The 25387-nt window shown below is 33.6% G+C and overlaps 1 protein-coding gene across 1 annotated transcript; it reads right to left on the bottom strand.

Annotated features, from left to right (window-relative positions):
- Positions 1 to 1541: 1541 nt before the first annotated feature.
- On the bottom strand, positions 1542 to 21596 carry LOC146146315 (centrosomal protein of 131 kDa-like). The gene is made up of 26 exons (XM_083390717.1): positions 21502 to 21596; positions 20649 to 20755; positions 19928 to 20106; positions 18836 to 18939; positions 18753 to 18765; positions 16738 to 16842; positions 16479 to 16586; positions 15186 to 15380; positions 14419 to 14486; positions 13333 to 13459; positions 12625 to 12718; positions 11014 to 11168; positions 10553 to 10630; positions 10080 to 10205; positions 9681 to 9809; positions 9283 to 9357; positions 8492 to 8596; positions 7627 to 7739; positions 6851 to 6958; positions 6204 to 6396; positions 5770 to 5912; positions 5215 to 5284; positions 3792 to 3899; positions 3330 to 3466; positions 2305 to 2364; positions 1542 to 1820 (listed from the first exon to the last, which is right to left on the bottom strand). Exons 1-26 carry the CDS (start codon positions 21594 to 21596, stop codon positions 1679 to 1681), a joined length of 2937 nt encoding a protein of 978 aa, XP_083246843.1. The 3' UTR covers positions 1542 to 1678.
- Between the last annotated feature and the right edge of the window lie 3791 nt (positions 21597 to 25387).

Genomic DNA, 25387 nt, shown 5'->3' with positions numbered 1-25387 from the left:
CAGTACACTATATCAGCGTACGTTAATACATTTTAGTGCTAAAATGAACTTTACAGTAATATTCTGGTGTGTAAAATAGGGATTCTAGACCCGTCTACCAGTAAAAAACATACAACTAGAAATGTTCTGCTTAGGACTGTTAAACACCATAAGCGTTGATGATTTGTTTAAGCTCAAATACTTTGTAGTTTAAAAAAGCCCTGTAAACCCTTTATTAAAATTTAGAAACACCACGATTTTGAGAAAAAAACAATCTGTCCTTTAAAAATCCGTTTAAAATTGACAACAAAAGTTGTTTGACCTAAAAGTGCATAAAACTCATAAAGTTTCGTTGTTTTTCATAAACTAATCCTTTACACAGCACTCAAGTTTAACCAGTAAACAGGTTTTCTTGTTTAGAAATCCATTAACAAGCAATACAATCGTAGCAGGTGATTTAGCCTTGGCCGTACGATTGCTGCGTGGGCTTAACAAATCGATTTGAAGTAAAATCCGCTTACTGTAATATGCTTAAGTGCTGGATATGAAGGATTTCGATTATTATCGATATGTATGTGTCCCTGTTTAAATCACGTGTTTCTTTTTTATATAAATTAAAAACATTTACCGCACCCACACTTTCATGGAAATGTAAAAATCCGCTTTAGGGCAAGCCAAACACCTTATTTTTCTTGGAAAAGATTTTGATGATATAAAACGATTTTACTTATTTTGATAATACTAAAATGATTTTATGCAAAATATTTCCCTTATTTTAATAATATAAAAAGTATTCCCTAAAGTTAGCATATTGTCTCCAGAGACGTGCGGTGAGGTACCTAGATGGAGAAGCACTAATTTTTCGATTTTTTTAATTTTTTTGCGTGAGAGGGAGTACGACTATAGCCATTTACACAAATTAAAACACCTGGAAACTTGAAATGTTTACTAATTTAGCAACTATTATTTATTCTTTGATAACCATCTATTTGATATGACCTTTACTTTCCCAGGTGACGTTACTGTGTGCATGTTTCATTGTATAAAGAATGTAATTATGAAAGTAAAGGGGCGTATCTTTAGAATCCAAATCCATTGGCAGTAGGTTTCTGCTTGTCGATCACTGTTCCGCTGACGCGTATATTAACAATAAAACTCAAAGTTTCAAAACCCTAGTGAAACACTTTTTAAAGGAATATAGGCTATATTTCGCATATGAGTCCCTGCAAGTAAAGTAAAATATATATACATAGAGTAATAATAAAATTAAAAGAAAAGTTAAAAACATGAAAGCAGTACAGGTTTTGAATCTTTTATTAATTTCATCATTTGGCCTACTTTGCTACGTATACTAGGTTATGTATTTTACTTCGACAGACACTTTCCAACGGGTATCGGTTCTAATCCGATATTATCGAAGAACTAAGATGTGTACATTTCTTTTTACCTTAATAAGATTTAAAATAACTACTGACTTTTTGTTTCACGCCCTTTCAAACAAGAGTTCAACCCAAACTACGAAATACACGTTAAAAGTAACCCATAAAAATCAACCACCAACCCAAAATAAAGAATACTTTATTCCCCTAGAGCTGCCCGCCGGGTGCAATATACCAGCTAGGCTCTATAAATCTCTACTAAAGCTGCATATTCATAACAATTTCAACGATAGAGGCACAACCGCTTGGAAGACCAAACATCACTTTTTCTTGGTCCCCAGAATTTGTTTTCGTTGCGTCTCGAGCAGCGCCTTCAAGTGTTCATTTTCGCGACAAGCGTCCTCATGTTGGAGTCGGACTTGACGCATTGTCTCTTCCTTTTTCACGATGGCTTGCTTCACCCTGGCACGAAAATGAGAAGAAAAATTGAAAAAAACACACAGTTTTACATGGATTACATAGATAGCTTGAAAATTACATAGCTGGAATTCATCTTGAGCAAAATTTAATTCGATTGAATTTGAAGGAGTTCTTAATGAGATTTTAGTAAACATTTAGTTTTCGCAAAGCACCTAATTCTAGTTCTGCTTTGCTTTATGAAGGCAACGAAGATTTACTGTTTAGCCAAAAACGTACATTTCGTGTTTAAATGTGGTCTTGTAAACAACGTTTCCTTTTAAATTTAATTTTGGCGCAGTCTTTGTTGTTAAGGTACCATCTAGAAAATTTTTTTTATTTTATTATTTTACGAATGGCGTCATGTCGGTATTTAGATCATCATTTTTTTTAACTTTTAGTTATAGTCTTCCATGGCCTATTTAGTTTTTGTTTTAGCGTAATCTTTTGCGTTTATAAGTCTTTAAATAACAGTTCTTCAAACATCGACCTTTGATGAACTTGGGCCAATTCCTCTTCTTTTTCGCTCGTTATTCTTTCAAGCTCAAACCTGCCAAAAAAAATAGTTTATTTTTCTGTTTTATGGATTAATTATGTATTAGTCTGTCGAAAAAAAGTTCAATAAGCAAACCATGGCCTGAAAAAATGTAATTCATTGATTTTTTTAAATTATTTCACTTTTACCTAATATCATACCAGCCAAATAAAATCGTATGTTAAGGGTTAAATCTGCGTCATGGGAAAACGTACGTTCGCAAAAGTTCGTACGAAAACGGACGCCCGCCAAAATACTGACGTGCGTACAAATACAGACTCGAATACCCAACTATACAAATATGCGAACTAATATAACAAGGACGTAACTACTGTACCAACTTGCGTATATTATACATAAGTGTACGTATAATAAATAAAAAAAACGGACGTATATACGGTTTTTAAGAATTTTTGTAATTCTAATTCTAATCTCATTTGGAAAAACTGAAATGCTAATTTTAATTGTAATCTAATTATAAAAAGCCTAAATAAATTCAGTTATCCAAACCTGCATTCGGACGTGTATTTGTATGTTGATGTGCATTCTACCCATCACCTAAACACGCTGAAGGCTTTTTTAGCTATTTCCATAAAAAGTTTCCCCAAACCACTTGCATATCTCTCTATGTCGTGCTTTTAATTGCCAAATAGCAGTGGCAGTACCAACCCAATTTCAAACTAATGCATTTCAATACATTGTTTCCAAGCTATCTTATAAACGAAACTCTCCAAAACGACCTAAATAATATTCATAACAAATAACAATATATGCATCAAAATAAATCTTTGAATTGACTAGTGCATTAAAATTTTTTTGATAAAAATTCATGTTTTTACTGAAGGCTTTGAATATATTTTATGTGCAGTTTAAGTAATGTACCATAGGTTTAAGAACGGGTAACCAATCCCCCCCCCAAAAAAATAAAAAAAAATAAATAAACCTTTCCGTAAAGCGTCCCAAAACCATAGTGCAATTACCTCTGCCTTGCCCTTAGTTCAGACAGCTCGTTCTTAATCCTCTTGTTTTCTTCTTCGGTGATCACAAGTCGGTCTGCGAATTCCTGGCGTATGACGTCACTCACCTTGGAACGCTCCTCAACCAGTTTGTCTTTGATCTGAATATAATAAGTATATGACTTATCCAGCAGAATACAAAATTATATATATGTACTTAAAGATGCACACACATGTGTGTTAACAACGGTGATCTACCCCTTCTAAAGCTGCTTATTGACCAAAGATTACGGTTTACGTATCATTAGTACACCGAAATCCATCGCAGACTCCGAATCTGTCGATAAATGATGCAAGCAAGGAAGGCTAGAAAAACACTAGTCTTGTCGCCAATGCTTGCTACGACGCTACATTCTGTTTGCACAAGTAACTTCACATTAAAGGGGATCTACAGTTATTTAATTGATCAATAAATCTTTTTTTTACCTTTGTGATATCCTTAACTTCTTGTTCCTTTTGTTTAACTAAACTTTCCAGGTTTAGAGTTGAGCTTTCCATCTCGTTAAATTGAACTTTGATGGCGGTGTACTTTTCCTGCACAAAGAACATGTAAATTAAACAAAAAGCAAAACGCCAAGTACAAAGAACATGTATAGGAGCACTAAACACGGATCTGTTCATATTCTTCAGTAGAAAAAGAGTGGCCCAAATCAATGATAAAAGGTTCATTATTTTACTTGAATACGTTTCGGCAAGTGCATGCCATCTTCAGTACTGACTTCCGAAACGTATACAAATAAAAAAATGAATCTTTCATCATTTATTTGGGCCACTCTTTTTCTACTGACAAACATGTAAATTAAACATAAATCAATACGCCAAGTATTAAAAAAAATGGCTGATGTTAAAACGATTATAATGCTTTTATTTTTGGTTATCCTATAGCAGTGTTGCTCAACCTTTTCGCCGCGCCCCAAAATTGTGTCACTGTTTAATTTGGTTTGGTCTCCGAATACGATAGTTTCGCAAGGTTAGGTTTATTGAGAAGGTTCTGGGCAAGATATCTCTAAAATTTGAGAAAGTTGCTTAGGTCGCATAATAATTAAGTTCGAACTTTTTTACCGAATTGTCACGTTTCGTTCGGAAGGAAAAAGTTCAGTGAAGAGAATTGGGTCGCGAAATCTTGGTTGTTAAATAGAAGCTTTACGCTTGAATAAAAGCAACATAAAACTGTTTTCTGATAGCAGACAAAAATGCAAGAATTAGTAATTTTCCGACCACCAGATTTATAACGTTTAAACAAACTTTAATTCTAAAGGCTTGTTAAAGATGGTCTAGTTCTAGGTCATATATTTTTGCGTCTGTTTTAGTTTAATGATAAAACAAATATAAAAAATACTTCAAGTAAATTAAGCTGTTATACTTGCGCTTTTCGTATTCCGGTCGCCGCGAAAAAGCTTGGAAAATATTGTTCTATAGCTGCTAGTCATACAAACTAATTTTGAGGGTTAATATTGGATCGGATATGCATAATTTTTAATTTTTTTTTTCACGGTTCTTTTTTCACAGTGAAGATGCAACTATAAAGCTTGGTCATTAAAACATCAATAGAAATACTGGTCTACCTACAAAAATTTCGCGCTCTATTCGCTCGTTAGGTACATAATCATTAATCACGTTTAGATACACAAGGAGCGCTTTGACGCAAAAGGTTTAAAACACTGCTGTAGACAATAAATTCATACCAGATAAATTTATGAGAATATTGTTGGTTTAAAGTTTAAACGATTTGCCGAAGCTTCGTTATAAAGTGACATTTGAAGTCAACCATCAACTTGTATTGTATTAGAAATGGTAAACAAAGTGAGGAATATTCACTAGGTAACTATACAATTTATGAACGCTTTACCTGCGTTTGTTTTTCTGATCTTTCGACTTCCTTCATTTCGGCTTCGTATTTGTCCCGGATTCGCTTGATTCTGAAAAAAGATTTTTTTGTCAACTTTAAACTTCGTTTATTTGTTTATAACAGCAATTTTCAGTTTGAATGTTTAAATAGATATAAAAGGTTGCTCCTTTTGCATTCCGGCACAAACATTATAATTTTTTGACAACTGATCGACTTGGTTAACCTCGAATTTGGTACTAAGACAGTTGTTACCGAAAAAAAAACTGAAAACCGAAAAAAACAAAAAAGACAACTTTGATAAAACCGGCAAGCGGAACTCTCCCACCTGTTTACCCAGGGAACTCTCCCAACTGATTTCTGTTGTCTTATCTTGTTCCAGAAAACCGTAATAAAACTCATTATTTAAATAAAAAAGTATTTTTGGGGCACAGACGATACTTAATCGTCGTCGTTGCATATTTGCCAAAATTGAGGGGCTGATTTTCAAGGAAAATGCCAATTCTCATCGAAGACCGACGGCGGGATTTGAACCAGCGACCTCAGGAACTTGCCCACCTGTTCTCTGTTGTTTTGTCTTGTTCTTGTCGTTGCTGATGCATGTCGTCTTCCAGTCGGTGGATGGCAAGGTCGATTTCTTTGTCGCGATCACGTCTCACCGATTCTTTAAGCTCGCGCTCTTTTTGAATAATGTAGGTTTCCTGCGAAAAAAAAAATAATTTAGGAAAACTAAGATTTTTTGAAACGCATTTAAAATAGTACGAAAAACGAAACAAATTAGAGTGCCTTCTCACTATGTTGAAAATGAATAAAGAGTTATTCGAAACAATCAAAATGCTTCCTACTTCTGTATGGGCTTTGGTATTCTTATCACAAAAACATCAAATTCTCGTCTCGCCTGTTTCTTAAAGAGGTCAGAAATTAACTAAAGAATAGAAACGCGTTTAAGTAGCATAGCTAACTCCCCAAAAAACATCAAATTCTAGTCTCACCTGTTTCTTCCTGTAATTTTCCTGCCAAGCTTCCTTCTCCAGCTCCAATCGTTCCTTAAGAGCTTGCATCTCATGGGCGTGCCTCCGGGAAGACTCCACCATGTTCTTCTCGTATTCCTCCCGGATGCTCGAAGAGGAAATCCGGTTGTTCTCCTCCAAGGTCACCTTCAACTTCTCAAGCTCCGCACGCTGCCTAAAGGAATTGAGTAAGATTCATTTTACGATTTTTTTCTTTTGAATTTTGTGTTTGTTTGTTTATTTCTATTTATTTAGGGTGTCTAATGTGTATTTATTTTTTAAATAAAAAATTATTTTTTAAGACTTCTGTTTAATGCTTTGATTCGTTGTTTAATGTTTATATTTGTATTTTATTCTGTGATTTAAGATTTATAATGTGGCTTTATTCCTTAATTTGAAATTTCTATTATGCTTTTGTTCAACAGATTTAAAATTTCTATTATTGTTTTACTTAATTCTAAGCGTTGTATGAAAAAAACGTTTAACATTGTTTTTCTGCTTCGTTTGTTTCGGGACATGACGGGCTCTGAAACATTTAAATGACGTCATCAAGTTACTCTGCTGACTCTTGAATCGTCTAACTATTGCGCCTACTACAGAGTTTTGTTTAGTTGTTACTCGCTATCCACCTTGCGGCGTGTTGTGCGATCCTTTCTTTTTCTTCAGCCACTTCTTCGAACATTCGTTTTCTCTGCTGCTGTAAAGCCAGCTCCTCGTGCTCGATTTGCTTCTCGTACCTAAAAAAAGTGCAAAAAAAAAAATTAGAACAACTTTATTTTTTTAAAAAATTCTATTTTCACTATTTTGTTAAAAGTGTCATTTTTAGGCGCTGCACTAAACGTATTTAAAATTGTGTTTTCTTGTAATTGGCAGGGTTGGAACAGAAATAGACTCTAAAACTTACATATTTTTGACACATAAAATAAAAATATTTCAAAATAATATCTGAAAACCACAAACATTTTTAATTAAGATATATTACTGAATCAGATTAGCAACAAGCCGCGGCACGCTAAAAAAAATAAAAATTTTCCGAAAAACAGCTTTGAGACCTATGATTAACAGGTTGGATTTTAAATTACCGTTGCGAATTGATTGACAGGTGAAAGACTGATGACAGGTTGGAATTGATTGACATGTGGCTTGACTGACATGTGAGTGTTTGACTGATAGGTGGAATTTTGGTCACAAATTCATATTCTGATGTTCGACATATAATATTAAAAAATTAAAAAAAAACACAAACATTTTGAATTAAAATATATTATCGAACTAGATTAGCAACAAGTCGAGTTCACTCCAAAACTCAAGCCAAAAATATCCCCCCAAAAAACATCATTGACCACCAGGAAACGCGCGAGCCGCGACGCTTAAACCCAGTGACGTCATATCCGGTCACGCTCACCTGGATCGCGCCATCTCGCGTTCTCTCGTGCAAGCCGCCTCTTTTTCCTTCTCCAGCTGATTGCGCAATTCCTCGTTCTGACGTATGTAGCGCTGACCCGCACGCTCATCCGACTAAAAAAATATGAATACAATTTAGATGAAATCCACAAAATTAAAAAAAATTGAATAAAATCCATAAAATTAAAAAAAAATTTGATAAAATTAATAAAATTGAAAAAATATGAATAAAATTAATAAAACCAAAAATTAAAAAATAGGTAAACTCATGTTCATAACATGAAAAAAATCGGGTAAAATCAGTAAAACGGAAAAGAATAAACGAAAAAAGAAAATCTATGTGAAAAAAAAAATTAAAAAAAATTTGACAAATATAAGAAAATACAATGTAAAAATGTCGACTCAATTCAGCAAAATTTCATGCCCAAAACTAAAAAAATCAACCGAAGTCGAAAATTATGCAAAAATTGATAGCACATGAATAAAACCACAAAGCAAACCACCTAAAAAAGTAAAACAAATGTTTCAAAATCAATAAAACTAACAGAAATCAAAGAATATTTCTAAAAACAAGACAGAAAGCAAAGATAGTTAGACCGAATACTGTAAAACTAAAAAAGGTAGGCCTGATCTGAAACACTGTAATCTGAATTCATTTTAAAACCTAAAAAAATGGTGCTAATTGATAAAAAAAAAGTATCAGTTTAGACCAGTAAAACTTGAGAAAAAATTTGGAGCTTTCAAATAACATTTTAAACAATCAGTCTCAATTAAAACAAAAGAAATCGAACAAAAATTAGAAAAAACACAATTTATTTTTCGAGAAAATAAAAACAAAAAAATTGAGAAATAAAAATGGAACCAACCCTTAATAACTCGGCCTCGTGAATCGCTTTTAACTTTTTGACTTCTTCTTTGTGTTTCAAAAGAAGTCGCTGTAGTTCCGGTTCGAGTCCTTTTACAGTCATGTCCTGACACAGATAAGAATTCAGTGACCTTACAGTTAATTAAATAGATGCTTACTATTTACTTCTGTTTAGCAAAGGATCACGTTGGAGTTTGATTTTTGCGTCTTTTTTCGAGTTGCTCAAATCGTTTTTAAGCTCGTCTTGATTTCAAATGTTCCCATACTTAGTTAAAAGTGGTTATCTTATGGTTATCTTTTTTTTTTTCTTTTTACGGTCGAAAATTGGCGCCATAATATTGAGCGAGAAAGGAAGTTTATGGAACACTGTCTGAGCTTATAAACAGTATTTAGACGGCAAATTTAAGAAGTTAGGAATTTTCCCGCTTTCTAGCAAAATTATTAGGGATGTTCGACACGTCGCGATCCGATAACAAATGACGTCATTACTAAGCTGAAACAAGAAAAATACATAAAATGGAAAGATTGATCCGGTATTGTTGGGCATTTCTTAATAGTATTATCATTTAGTTGTAAGTATAGTTTCATCTTTAATGATATAGGTTTTTTAAGTACACTTGAAGGAAGATTACTGTTTTTTTCCGGGTTTTTTCGGTGTTAGTTTAATAACCTTGATTACTTGTCTGCATTGTTTGTTTAGTTTTGAAAAGGGTCAAATAGAATTTAATTACTAAAAGAAAAAGTAAAGATGTGCAACAAAATTAGCAGTACTAAAAACATTAAATATCTCACCTTTATTTTCTTGGTTTTCTCATCGATCCATTTCTCACGTCTCAGCTTTTCTGCTGCCGCCATCACTTCACGAGACTAAAAGAAAAAAGGTGACAAAATTCAAAGAACTTTCCTATTTAATAGGACTACGATTGTTTTTCGACATGCTCTCCTTTGCTCAGTTGGTAGAGCGATGGTCCCGGTTTGACCGGAGGTCGTGAGTTCGAACCTCACTGCAGGCTATTTGTTTTTCTGGCCTGATGTCTTGCTTAGTCGTTTAGTCTGCGATGGCTTCCGGTGTACTATGATAAGTAAGCCGTTATGTTGGCTCAAAAAACGCTTTTCAGGGCTAGATCACAGTAGTTAAGGTGTGTATTTACCAAACAACTTGAACGATTGACCTTTGACCTCTGACCAACCTTTTTAAGTTCAAGCTGATGCGTCTCTCCCATATGTTTGATCTTGCTCTGGTATTTCTCGTCACATTGTTTTAGTTCACGAACCAACTTCTCACATTTGTCGTTCAAATCTTGCTTGTCAGCGATCAACTGGTGAAAAAAAAAACTACTCTTAAGTATTCCCCTTTTATACATTTTTTTTCGCTAAAAAAATTATTCGGTACATTAAGTATTTCCTGAAACGAATAAAAAAGTCTATTAAATATTTACAATCCCTGCAAAGGTCCATTTTATTTTTTAAACCTTAAAAAGGTTTTCTAAAAAAGTGCTCGAATTAAATATTCGAGTAAGCGGGTTTAATATTTACAGAAAAAAAAATTCACAAGAATTTCTGGATACATTAAGTAAAAATCAGCGTACTTGGTCAATGAAGGTCAGATGTCTTTGAACTGTAGTTTCGTACTGCTCTTTTTGAATTTTCAAGCAACGATTTTTCTCCTTTTCATGTTCTTCCAGTTGTTTTAAGGTGAATTCCCTTTGTTGCGACTAAAAGAGTAATTTTTCAATTAAACTTGAAATTGTTATTTAGGGGCGCCATAAGGTCTTTTAACGCAAAAAACACGCAAAAAAAACAATATAATAATTTTGTCAAATAAACAATTTTCTAATTGATACAATGCCCGGCTACAATAGTAAAGACATACAAAAAAATTTACCGCCTAAAACTTAAATTGACTTTTATTTCAATGTTCAAATGAAAATATCAAAACAGCTCAATGTCCTGAAATAAATTATTCCAATTCAATAATAATATCAAAACAAATCAAATCTTATTGCACTTTCCTGCGTGATGAAACATTTTGGCAAAACTATGTTTTGAATTAGCAACTTACCAAGGCTTTGTGTAGCAATGAAACGCTTTTTGTCTTCTCCTCTAGGTCTAGTTGCAGCTTCAACATTTTGCTTGTAACCTACGGTAAGTTAAAAAAACATAAGTGGAGTTGCAATAAGAATATCAAAGCCCATACATAAGTAGGTATTCATAAGTAAAGAGGTTTAGAATTTAGATCATTCCAATCGATTGTAATATATTATGAAGAAAGCTTATACCCGAAAATAGTGCCATTGTTCAAACGTTCCAAAAATAATAATACACATTACGCGTCATAATGGTTTATTGTACTTCAGGGAAAAATAAATAAAAAAGTTATTTAACATTGTCAAAGTTGAAAAAAATGTATTATTCCATATTGTTTTTTACCAAGATTTAAAAAGGTTTGTTCCAAAATATAAATAAAATGTAACTTTTTCGCTGGATAAAAAATATATCCCAGCGTTTTTAGTTTCACTTTACCTCGGTCGCTGTTCGTTCCGCTTCGATGATTTGCTCGGTATTAGTGGCCGAATTATCCTCAGCGACAGGGTTTTGCGTTTTTTTCGCCTTCTCTTCGACTTGCGTCCAGTCGATAAGGGTTTGTAACTTTGCCTCGGCTAGAACTTGGTTCGGATCTAAAATATAAGAACTTCATGAATACAAATAAAGAGGTGTTGGCAATTAAATTACACTAAAACTCTAAAGCATAAGCTGAACATTTAAATTCTGATATAAAATCGTTCTGTTAGTTTTGAATCGAGGTCTGTTCGATTTAAAACTTCGTGAGTCCGATGTTTGACTTTCGCATTTCGTCTGTTTAGAAAATTAGTTCTCAAACATTTCACCACGAACAAAAAGGATTCGTGTTTTCCGCCTATAGCAGGGGTGGGCAATTATTTTTAGCCGCGGGCCGCATGAGAAACCTAAAATATTGTGGCGGGCTGGGTGAAATATAGGATCGAAAATACATACAATATGACGTTATACTCTGACGGTGTAAAATAAATAATCAACCAATGTGTTATTACGTTTAGAGTTGTGCAAAAATGTGCAATTTAAGTCGGATTTATTTACTAAAACTTGGAAATTTAAATAACAATTAAAATTTCTATCTGATTTAAAACGTAAAAAAATCTAGTAGTCTAAGTTTGGTTACAACAAAGGATGTCCGATAATATGGATTCGGGGCCGATACCCGATACCAACTGGTAGTATCGGTACTCGTCCGATACTTGGCTGTTATCGGTGCCGATCCGATATTAATTTAGGGATTTCAGCCGAGATTTGCGACCGCGGACCGCTAAAAATTTTTTTGCTTTGCATGGACCCCGGTAGAGAAGAAATGCTCCAAAATGACGTCATAAACTGACGTCACAATACAAATAGACTTCATGACTTAGTTATTTCGGTCCGAAAAATGTGAAAGTTAAATGGAGTCTAACTATACATTCAGTGCAAAACCGTTTAATTTTTAATTAAAGTGTTTTCTTTTAAAAATCAATACCTTCAAGTGTCCACTAGTTCTTTAATTAGGCCTTCAAGGACCCCCTAAAACTAGTTCACGGACCCCCAGGGGGTCCATGGACCCCAGTTTAAGAACCCCTGTAATAGGTTAAGGTAGCTTAACTTCGTAATCTGACCTAAATTAAAATTTCATTTATTTTTCTTGTTTAGGCATATTAATGACGTCATTTGGCATCGCTTTGGATCGCGATACTTTTGTGCAAATATCGAGTATCGTTATCGGTATAAAATATCAAATGTCGGGCACCCCTATTCACAACTACTTGGCCATTGATTTCAAGGAACAACAATACTCGTTTTCGAGTCCGATTAGCCTACTCGACTTTTTACTCGCCACAAAACGCCTATTTCATCCGGATGTAAGTATTTTAATTTTTTAGGGAAAAATCCGATTTTTTTAAATGATTTTGAATTGATTAAGGGAAATTTTAATCAATAAGGGTAACTCTAATCTAACTTAAAATTGTAAAAAAATTATAATTGTTTGGTCACAGCTTCTCGGCCAGAGATAACAGAAATACTCATTTTCGAGTTCGATTACTCAACATTTTACTCGTTCCTACTCACCCGGTTGTGCGAGCGAGTTGTGCGAAGTTTTGGAAAACACGGAATGGTTGTCAGATTGAAGATCGTCGATGTAAGCAAGCTTCTCATCTAACGCCTGCAACAGCAAAACATCGCGGTGTTACGTCATAGAGGCCTGTGTTGCGCCATAGAAGCCGGCTTTAGATAGAGAAATCGACTTAATCTTATTTATAGTTTGATTATAACGCTAAAAAACAAGCTTTGTCTTAGTTCGGCAGATTGTTTAAATTTGATAGATATAAGGAAAAATATAAAATTATTTTGTAAAAAATTCTATGTTTCCTCTTTGGTGCCATCTTGCGTATTCTACCGAAATGATTCTTTGTTTAAATATTTTGTTTATTTCAAATTTTGCCTGAACAAACACTATAGTTCCCATGACTAGCAATTAAGCAAAATACCTTCCTATACTAAACTAAGTAATGCTACAAGTGGTTTGGGTTATTAGTTATACGAGCGTTAACATTTATATCATAAATGTCGTTATTCTTTGGAGCATAATGGTTGGAGGTTGTAGTAAGACGTAATAAGAATATCAAAACCCATACAGAACTAGGTATCATTTTGAATGTTTCGAATAACTCTTTATTCATTTTCAACATAGCGTTGGAAAATGATTTATAAATCTTTATTAGCAAAACTAGAATAAACAATTATTTTGCATGTTAATTTAAAATGCTATTAACTGACCGATTTGTTGGTTTGCTTGAGTTGCCCAGGCTCTTCTTCCAACACTTTGATGGTTGCCAGAATATCATCTAAGGTTGTGTGCGATTTTGCAAGTTGACTTTCAACTTCACTTGCTGAAGGTGGCGCGCTAATGGAAAATCGTACAAGATTAAACAAGGTACAGAACTTTAGAAACCAAAATCAGCTTGTTTGGATGTTATTTGATCGGGTAGAGCAGTGTTTCTCAGCCTTTTATGGCTTGCGGCACCCCTTAGAAATAATAAATTGATTGGGCACCCCTACAAAATTTTTCTCTCACATAATAAGCCATAAACGAAACTGGAACAACTCACATCAACTCTACACAACGTACGAAGTTAGAGTTGGATTTATTCCACTCTAATACTACCCAAATGTTATGAGAGTTGAGAAAAAATCAGATTCTTAAAGACTCTCAAATATCTATCGGCACCCTTGGGCATTAGAACTGGCACCCCGGTTAAGAACCACTGCCACTGGGGTAGAGCAAAGCATGTGTTTATGCTGTAGGTGGAAGACGGCATTTTTAATTTTAGACTTCTTTTATAAATACTTTCGCTAGGTAAAGCAAAGCACGCGTTGTTAGTAACTAGTTTATAGTTTTACTCGCTCGATACTAAGTGCTATCGATGCCGAACCAATAACAAATTAATATAGCAACTTATCCATGACTTGCGGTCAATGCAGCAATTTTACCTTGAAAGGTAAAGGTATGAAAAAATAAGAGATTAGCAACTGGAAATAACCAAATTTCCTCAATATAAAGCAAATTCCGGCCTAAACATGGAAAAATACTTTTGAATGTTTTAATTTCATCTATTTTTCTTGTCTGTGCTTAGTAATGGAAGATTTTTTAAACTATATAAAGGCGCATTTTACACATCCATAGTCCCCAGCTCAACACATTGAATATATTTATTTTAGTAATGGCCTAATTTAGAATCTCGTCTATGGCGTTAAACCTTATTTAAACAATTGTGCCTTATTTGTACAGATGTTTTGTCCAAAATATAGAAAATTGATTAGAAGTAAACCACTTTCTTAAATTAACAATTTGCAACGACTTACCGCTGTGCTGTGTGTGATATTGGTCCGTCCACTGAGGTAAAGTTGACTTCATCAGGTTCAGTGGGGTTCTGCTGCAATAGTAAGTTTAACTATAGTCTTTCGTATATAAGGATATGCGACAAGGGGCCAATAGTTCATTGTTAGTCCACTTTCGTTAAAATGGATAAAACTGAACCCTGGTAAGTTAACTAACTTAAGTGGTTCTCTAATTTTGAAAAAGTTTTTTTTAAGATTTGCGACAGATTTAGACTAAAATGCCTCAGTTTTATTTCTAATCTAATTCTAGATAGATAAAAAACATCTAGTGGTTAAATAATCTGTAATTGAGTGATACTCACTAAATTGGTCGAGTCAAGTTAACAGGAATATATTCAACTCTAGCTCCTATTGGTATTCCTCAGGACTTTTAAAAATTGGTGGCGTATCTCGTCAAGTTACATCGAATACGTTTTCAACGTAGCTGGCTCTCCCGAGAAGCGAATTCGAAGCTATACCACAATTAATTAGTCTAATTTTGAGCATAATGGTTGAAGGTTGTAGTAGGACGTAATAAGAATATCAAAGCCCATACAGAAATAGGTATCATTTTGAACGTTTCGAATTACTCTTTATTCAATTTCAACATAATCATAAAGATATTAAACAGTTTTCGCAACGTTCAAAATGCTTCCTACTTATATATGGGCTTTGAAATTCTTACTACGTACAACTACAACCTCCAACCATTATGCTCAAATTTAGACTAATGTTTTATATTTTTACGGTACCTGTTTCCTGACGTCATTGTGCGTCGATTCCACGTCACGTGGGGGACTTCCCCTCTTTTTCGCTTCTTCCCTTTCGTGTTTTCTTCGCAGTTGTTCTTTTTCTTTCTCCAGCTTTTTACGAGCCGAGTCCAACTCTTCCTGGATCACTCGGTTAAACTCTTTCTCTTGTTCTGCTCGTTTTGCTTCAAGCAACTCCTACGGTACGAGTACTTTGTCAGATTATTGAAATTAGATTGGCGTTACGACTGCTAGCGCTTAATTCGTGAAAACTGAAAATTCAACGACATATGCTGAGTTCAAAAAACTCAAGTCCGACTCCGACAACAACAAAAAATAATTCACATGTAGGAGTCAATATAACTCAAGTCCGACTCCAACTCCAAAGCACAGTTGTCTACACATATAAGTAACCAAAAAATGGTGGATGTGCGGCAATTCACTTATAGGAGTGCCATACAACTGAACTATAACGAGTACTTTTAACTATATTATTTCAGGTTTTCAAAATTAGATTATGAGTAGGTACATTTTGAATGGATGTGTAATGCAGCCTGATAATAAATTGCAAAGCCAAAAAGGTCGAGTAATTAGGAAAAATATGTTTCGATTTATTCGACCTTTTTGGCTTTGAGATTCATTATGAAGCTAGATTATAACTGAATTAGATATTTTTAAATTTCCAAAATTCGATAACAATTGGGATACCAAATCCGTAAAAATAAAATTTTCGCTTACATTTAAACTTTAATATTTACAATCGATCAACAATCAACTCATTAACTGAAGATGATACAAACTCATATCGGAACGTCCTAATCAACTTGAATATAATTGCATAATAAACGTCATGGTACAAGGTGGAACTTTAAATCAAAAATAATATTATAACTTAAATAAGGACGCAAAACCTATTTACAAACTAGTTTAATTTTTTTTTGCTTTTTTCGTCTAATTAGATCAGTGTTTCTTAACTTTTTTCGCGTCGACCCAATTCCCAAGCGTTCGTAACAGCAAAGCTTTGGCGGCCTAATTATCTCAACTATACTGTTTGTAAGAGAACAAAACATAAGACAATCGCATAAATATGTTGGAATTTAATTAATATGATCGATGGTTACGTATTTCTTGCAACAGTTGTGTAAAAAGTTTTCTCCATTGCAACAGTTTTCTCAAATAGTTTGGTCAATATTGCTCAGAACCAATATCAACCAATAAAATTATGCAAACTATTGCAATTGGCGACCCATATTTGGATCGCGACCCATAGGTTAAGAAACCCTGAATTTATCTGACCTTTGCTGCTCTCTTGTGAGCTTCTCTTTGCTTTTGTTTCCGCTGGAGGCGCTTTTCCTCCTCTGACCTTTGACTTCCGCGAAGCGCAGCCTGATTTTTCTCCATTTCCTTCAAAAAGTTTATTATTAAGCATAACAACTGCTAGCAATATACACGAACTTACGCCTATAAATTTCCATTTATTTTTTTAATAATTTGCGTTACACTACTTAACGAACGACAAAATGACTCTACTACTCAGATTAACAACTGAATTTACTTCTCGTTTAGTTGCCAGCATTCTTTTCACGGCAGCCTTGCTCATCTTCTTGCGAATGGAATGCCTTCTGTAGAATACTTGGATTTTCCGCGCCGCTATATCCCTCTGGAAAACAAATTTTACGAAAAATTTGCCTAAAACCAATCTCAAAAAACCTATCCCTGCGACTTACTGCAGTCGGCGTCCCAGCCATATTAAGCGGCGGCCGGCGACACATACAAAACACTGGTGGCGTACCACAAACCTCGTTATCTGATTAAATGTAGTTAAGGCGACTAAAAAAACGCTTTTAAAATCTTGTTAATTTAACAGTGACTTTCTCCAGCTTCACAGTTATCCACCCTTTACGAAAAAGTTTGGCGACCTCTGTCGTCAAGGCGCTGAACGTGGGTGTGCAGAGCGTTTTTAGATACCCTGGATTTTTGGTAGGGCGTCAAAATGCCATGCAATTCGAACAAGTTATTAACAAATGGCCAAAATAATTTCTGTGACTTAAAAATTTGAAGAATTACCATATGCACGACGCCATAGAATCTCCAAACTATGTTTTAATTGTGGTTTGTGCATTTTTTTTTCAAATTAACTTTTTTAGCCTAAAGATGGGCTAAAAAGTTTTAAAAGGCGAAATGGTTGGCTCAGTGATAACAGGCAAAAGCTGTTATCCAAGAGCTTACATTTTTTGATCTAATTAATAATCAATTTTGCACTTTCTAGAATATAAGGCCTAGGAATTTTGAAAAATTTGCGCCTATGCCTGCCCTACTATGAAAAGCATTCAAATGATTTGTGCATATGTATTGCCAAGTTTCCAAAAGAGATCACATTAAATTTGCAGCTAAATTAGCAAAACGTTGAGCGGCAAATCACTGTTCTGCATTACTCAATTGTTCAAAATGCTATTTTTTGCAAATACCTGGTTATTATCGTCGTCCAATGAATAAACTTCACTGCTTGCAGATACAAGCCCATCAATTTGCATATCACCTCCCCCTGAATGTCTTACAACGGAGTTTCTTGGTGTATCTTCAAGATCGCTAAACCTCAGCTCATCTTGCGGGTCCGTATATTTTTGTACGTTGCTAAGATAGAAAAAAATTATAAGGTGAGGTTTAAAAACAATTACTACATCACTAAAAGTTCTAGTCTAGCAAAATTAGTTAAAAAAAAATTATTTTTAATTAATATAATGGTGATAAACCAACATTACCAAAAAACAATTAAAGCATTGTTGATTATGAACTTTATACAACAAACGTTTAAAGAATAAACAAAACTAGTATAAAAAAAGAGTATAAATAAAGTTGATATACAGTAAAAACAAAAAAACAACAATATTAAAAAAATGAATTTCATAAGTGTAACATAAAAGTATTTCTTAACAGACTTTTACCGCATTATCGACAATAATGGAATAAAGTTTGTTTACAGGGGGGAAGAGCACTACCTCATGATTTCTGAATTGCCAATACAAGAAACTTACAGCGTGCCCTCTACTATTTACCTTGCATACCACTATTGTATATTTCGTAGCAGTTTAAAAACCACTTGAATTTGAGCATGCTTGGGTGAATTAAGGTTTTCACACACAAAATATTGAAAATGTGTTTATACTTTTTAAATTGTAACACTTTTAAAGTTATTACCTTAAGTAAGATTTCAGATAATCAACGTCTTGATTGCTTGAATCATGTGCATTGTCCCGTATACGAGGGGTTCTGCAAAATCAAAGTATATGACTCTTCTTGTAAGAACTTTAGTATTTGGTAAAAATATGTACCACAGAAAAAAACATTATACAGGTATAACAATTACAAAATTGGATGATAATGAATTTTGTACTATGTATGATTACATACTTGGCTGTACCTTAAATATATGTGTAATATTCCTGACACAACAATTTAAAGCCCTTTATTACATATCAAAGTCAGGTACACTTAGACAGAGTTTTATAGTGTTTCTATTAACAACATAGGGATGAAAATAATTTGATATCTATAGTGAATTTTTTTTACAGAAACTGGTAACCTAAAATAACATAAATGCCTTTTTTAAGTTTTAAAAGGGACTATCAAATCAAAGATTTCAATTTTTTGACCTGTCGCTGTTTTTGCTGCCATATGAAGCAGAGCTTATGTCACTTCGGGCAGATTGTGGAATTTCAAACACACGTTCCTCCATTTGACTTTTGGAAGTTCGCAACTGGAAAAAGAAAAATAATGATAATAAACAACTGTTTGGGGAATTATCTTGTTTTTTCATATAAGCTATTGTAGTGTTTAGCAGGGCTAGATCACTTTATACACCACTAATTTTTTTAAATTCTAAGTTGTTGATTAGACTTTTTGAGAGCACCGGTATATACTAATGAAGGGGGCATGTAATTAAATGAATATATTTGTGTCTGTAATTTCTGACCATTAAGTGGGCAAGTCAAGCAAAAGTATGAGTTGTTTTTACTGTTTCTCTATTTAAAGCAGTGTTTTTTCTAGCTGTATACAGCCTATTGGCTTTTATTGTAGCTGCACAAAATATGTATACCACAAGTTGAGAACTAGAAATAGACTGATATATATTAGAGATAAATATCGGCCAATATTTGGCTTCTGCCGATATATCGGTATCGGTAAATGGAGGCCGATACTTTTGCCAATATTTTAGTACAAAAATATAATATAATTTTTCCTGTTCAGCAAACAACTTCGCAATATTTTTATCAAAAAAAATTTTAGTTTTAGCATCACACCAAGTTAATATGCAAAATAAATCGGTATCGGTTGAAAAATTGTAAAAAAATCGGGTATCGGTCCAAAAAATGGATATCGGTCGATGTCTAATATATATATATAGCAGCTTACAGAAAATATCACCCAATATTTTTGATTTTATATCGATATCGATATATCTATATTATATAGTTGTTCCTGAAAAACAAATTTTATATATTTTGCAAAAAAAAAAAATTATGTAGCATTATACCAAGTCAACATGCAAAATTAGAGTTTTATTATTATAGATAGATAAATTGAAATGATATTTGGATTTTATTGGCCATTAAATCAAATTTTGACCATATTTTAAGTGTATCAAATAAAATCAGTATCTACTAGCAAAAACATAAAAAAAACGGGCATCAAACCGAAAAAGTGATATCGGCCAATCTCGATTAAGAACCACTAATTTAGCAAACCTTGCTTGGAGGATTGTAAACTTTGCTTGTAGTTCGGCTTGGTTGTTTGGTCGGCTGTCGAAAAAAGGATGCCAGGGGATCGTCCATTGAGGAAGATGTTGAGTGTGAGATGTTGGTTTGCTGTGGCCGCCTATTCTCCTTCGATGGAAAAGACATCGCCAATGATGGCGCATTGTGACCTGAAATACCAACACACATGTTTTAGGACATTTTTTTTGGTGGGTGAACTGAAAATTGTGTCGTTGTTTGATTCAGTTGGGCCACCAACCGCATTTTACATGGGTTTATTTATTGATATTGGTTCTGAGCAAGATTTCACCAACACTTGAAAAACTGGCCCACAAAAATTACATTAAAATGTTTTCATGATATTTCTTATGTTTTGTTCGTTTACAAAAAGATAATTTGGGGGGCCAAAGCTTTACAGTAATATTTACAGTTTAATAACACTGCTTTAGAGTGTATATACATTAAAACTGTTTTAAGTTAACGTTATAGTCAAAAAATGTTTTACAATGTATATGTATTACTAACACCTGTTTTTAGCTAAAAATGTGGTTTAGAACTTCATAAGCAAAAAAGATATGTATACAGGCCTAAAGGTAAACAAAGATAATTAGAAAACTACTAATTCTGGAAAATACTATTACATTTGACATATTATTGAAGTAAATATTAAATAAATTGTACAAAAGCATTATTATTATTTTGATTTGGGAACCTTTTCTTAATTTGCTATTTGCTGATCTCGAGGTCTTCGAAACAGAAGCCTTTGAGGTACTTTTTTGCGAACGAGCGGATGATAAGCTTTTGTTGGAAACACTTGACCTATGAGAAAACAACAAGATTTTAGTTTTGTTTTGGCACACTCACATTCGTAAAAATTAGAGATTGGAACTTGTTTTTTCATAAAAATAACAAAATAACATTGTAAACTTATGTTATACAAAAAAGGCAAATTGTGTTTAATCCATGAATACTTTTTATTACAAAAAAGGGTTGTCATATTTTATTTAGCAAATTCTTAAATGCGTCTTTATTTTAGGAACTTCCGATAGATGTATGCTGTCATATTGTGGATTTGTAGATTTACAAGAAAGAAGTTTAAGTACTAAATTGCTGTTTAATATGAAATTATATTAAAATAAATAATCGTCACATGTTGGATTTTTAAAAGGTTAAATAAATTAACAAAGTGTTATCTAGCAAACAAGTAAATTTAATGACATCCAGAAAAACAAGAAAATTTAAATTTTATAAACTTTGAATAAAAATATGTCTCTATTATGATACTACTGATTCTAAGCTAATTTAATTTTTGGTTTGTTTTCACTATTTCTGAAGTTGGAATTAACACATTCCAAAAATATTAAATATGTTATACATACTAATCAAAAAGAGCTCCTCTGGTAACTGAAAATGTTAAAAAACGTTTCTGCAACCTATTCAAATCAACTTCTTCAGAGTAAATTACATTGAACGCTTCTAGTTGTCCTGAAGAACTTGTTTTTAATCAATATTATTATTATGTCTGATAGCCATATATAAATACAGTTTATAAATGTTATACATACCTCGCTGAGTTGGGTTTTCGAGTTGGAGAAACTTGAGAACCGCTAAGGCTTAGATCAACAGGAGCAGAATGAAAAGCGTAATCCCCAGACGACATCGTCAAGCATTACAAAACTAACTTGATAAACTTGATATTATGTCTCGGTTTCACATGCAGGCAAAAGTATTTTAAACACAGCTTTAAGACAACCAGAAATCCTGTTTTTAAAATAAAGTTTGGACCACTGTGAATTCTATTTCTTCAAATTATTGAATGTAATATTAGATAATGAACAAAACTGTGAGTCATTCAAAATAATACAGTTTATTTGAACTTCACTTTCCTAATGAGTTTTATGTCAAATATACACTAATCTAACGCAAATTAAATATTTAAAGTTGCAGAATTTGAAGGATGCCAAACACCCAACTATATGGAGGTGCCATATCGGCCAACTTTAGTTTCACCACACCAGCGATGAGATTGCTCATCCAAACCAGTGCCGTAACCTTTTTATACAGCTACACAATTTAAAGCTGTAAAACATATCTCCCCATGCAATGCAATATACACAGTTTACAGGAGTCTGTAGTGGACGTTATATTATTTGTACCTATTGTACGAAACTAAGTTTCATAACAAACAGTATAACGTGCCCAATGCAGTCCTCGACACCATAATACATTGTCTGCATAAAGTAATACGCAGATGTTATTTACCTCCCAATAACACGCCTCTGTTGAAAAATTCTATGGCCAAGCGATGGGACTTGAATGATGTTTTTTTTTCAAAAAGGTTGGCATAAAGCCAATGCAACTGAACTGGACAAATCGCTCAACTCACTCATTAACATATTGTAACAGACAGAGGTTATTATGCTGGCCGCTAGTACTGGACCATGACCTTCTGCTATTCCCCAGATTGGAAACTTTCGATTGTGTGCGGGGGAGACGATTTTGCTGCTTGAAATTATGCGGCTGTAATAACATTTCAGCCCAAATTTGTGCGGCTGTAAATACGTTATTTGTAAAATTTGCACAGAAATTGAAGTACTATACTGAATACCGTTAGCGGCTTTTAAGCGATTTTTTGCGTCTGACCGCATTTTATGTTGATTTTACACAAAATACACGGCTATGACCAGGGCTGAGCGGGAAATGCAGGCTTTACCACAACCTGGTTCCTGTAAGTTGATTGCCGTTCTAATGTTACCAGTATTCAATAAACAAAGACAGGTTTAACACATTGCTGTGGCTAAGCTGTTGGAACACGCAACCTTAACAAACAGAGTCGGGTCAATATTAGCGCATACCAGAATCAGCCTCTACAAACCCAGTTCAGCCCTGCATATCCTATCAAGGTTTAAAGTATGGCTGAGATTCGAACTTCTACCTCAAATTAATCACTACTACAAATTGACGACAAACTGTCAAAACATGAGGCGTCATTTCAAAACTCAGGTGTACACATAAATACTTTCACAGCATGTAGACTGGTTATGTAAATACCCTGTTATCTTTTAACGCAACTTTATACCAGAATAATGCTGCTTAATTATAAAAAATGCAATTTTTTGCTGATTTATATCTTTGTTAATAGTTTATTATCGAGTTTTTGCCTAATTTGTTTAATCTTGTTTGGTTCTTGGAATCGTAGTGATGTATTTGACGGTCTTTTAGGTAAAACCAACCGAAAAACATCAATAACGAACTATTTATTCAAACTAATTTACAAAAATCGATGACACCGGTCATAGTTTCTGAATTTATACAACTTTTAGATTTTTGACATGTTGGCGAAAACAAATAGCGTACAAAATCGCCATAATAACGGAAATCGGTCATGCGTGAAAATAGCCAACCTTTGCAAACAATAAAAATCAGATTAAGTTTGAAAGTGGGCAAGAAATCTGTGTATAAAAATATGAACGGTAAAGTTGCATATCTAACATAACACTGTCAAAAATGTAATTTTTTAAATGCATTTTATTTAAATACACATAATGGGCACATTTAAAACTCGTTAGCGTTCAGTGGCGAAAAATGTTTTATTTACAACAGTGCCTATATATTGATATAGCGGAACTGATAACAACCAAAACATACTTTGATAATTATTTTTTGTTTTTCGGTCAACTACTTGTATTGGCAAAAACGGAATACCTAAATAACCGATGAAGACAACGACAGAAGAGTACTGTAACACAAAGTGCCGCTTCATCTTGTGCCTATGTAGCAAATCTGTACGTCCCAGCTAACACACAACGTTTTTTCGACGTTCGGAGTTTTTATTTAAACTAAGTAAACGTTGTGGGAATGTGTCCAAACGAACGTTAAGAAAATACGTCGAGGCCGTGTTATCAAAACGTAATGTAAAACGTAGCACTAACGTCAAAATTAACGTTAAGAAAAACCGCAATGCGACCAAATTTCAACGTCATTTGTAACGTACAAACAACGTTGATTACAGACGTCGATTTTAACATGTTTTACATCATTTTGGACGTCACTTCGAACGTTTGTTGAACGTTATTTTTTAATGTTGCGACGAACCACAATGAAACAAATTTGCAACGTCATAGGTGACATGCAAATAACGTTTATTACTGACGTAAAATCTAACATTTTTAGACTGGTTTAGACGTCTTTTACACGTTTAATTAACGCTGTATATTTAACGTTCCGTAAAACTATAATGCAACCAGCTTAGAACGTCATACGTGACGTAGAATTCACGTTCATTTCTGACGTCACAATTAACTTGTTATAGACAAATTTTAACGTAACTTCAAACGTTTGATTAACGTTTTTTCGTAACGTTGAAACAAACCAAATGCAACTTATTTTAAAACGTCATAATCACGTACAAAAAACGTTGTTTACTGACGTCAAAACTAACTTCTTTTCAGCCAGTTTTGACGTCGTTTAAACGTTTTTTCAATGGTATTCTTTAAAAAAATTGTGGCGCAAAACAAATGTAACCTGATTATAACGTCAAAGGTGACGTACGAACAAGGTTAATTACTTACTTCGAGGCTAATAACTTGATTTAGGCTATTTTGTACGTCAGAGCGAACGTTTTGCTAACATTATTTTTAAACTTTGTGACCACCATTGATGTAACTAATTTACAACGTGATACGTGACGTACAATCAACATTAAATTCAGACATCAAAGCTAATTTCTTGGAGACCAGGACGATGGACCCAAGCATTTTGGACGTGATTTTAAGCGTTTTAACAACGTTATTTTTTGGTTTGTAACTAACAACAATGCAATCTAATTAGAACTTCACGTGACGTAAAAACTACGGTAAATACTGACATCGAACCTTACTTGTGTTTAGAATTAGACTATTTTATACGTCATTTTTAACGTTAATATAACGTTATTTTTCAACGTTATTACAATCTTCAATATAACCAATTCAAAACATCATACGTGGCGTATATGCAAAAAGCAATGATAACTGTCGCTGAAGATAACTTATTTGAAACCATTTTAAATGCTATTTTCAAGTTCCAATAACTTTATTTCTTGACATTACGAAAAACTAAAACGCGACCAAATTTGCAACATCTTAAATGATCGTAGTCATTTCGAAGGTTACGGCAAACCACAATGCAACCGGATTAAAACGTTAAACGTGACGTATACAACAAGGTATATACCTGACATCGAGGTCAACTTGTTTTAGACTATTTTATACATAAATTAAAACATTTCATTAATATTTTTAGCGTTGATGCAAACGTCAAAGGAACCCTATTAAAACGTTAAACGTGAGGTAGAAACAACATCAATTAGCCTACTTACGTTGAAGGTAACTGATTTTAGACGAATTTGATTGTCATACACAGTTTTTTCGACTGAGCTGAAGTACAATCGAATCAAAATGTCATACGTGT

The sequence above is a fragment of the Ascidiella aspersa genome, chromosome 5 (assembly GCF_963924565.1).
Source record: "Ascidiella aspersa chromosome 5, kaAscAspe10.2, whole genome shotgun sequence".
Classification (NCBI taxonomy): Eukaryota; Metazoa; Chordata; class Ascidiacea; order Phlebobranchia; family Ascidiidae; genus Ascidiella; species Ascidiella aspersa.
This window is presented reverse-complemented; position numbering and strand designations above follow the sequence as displayed.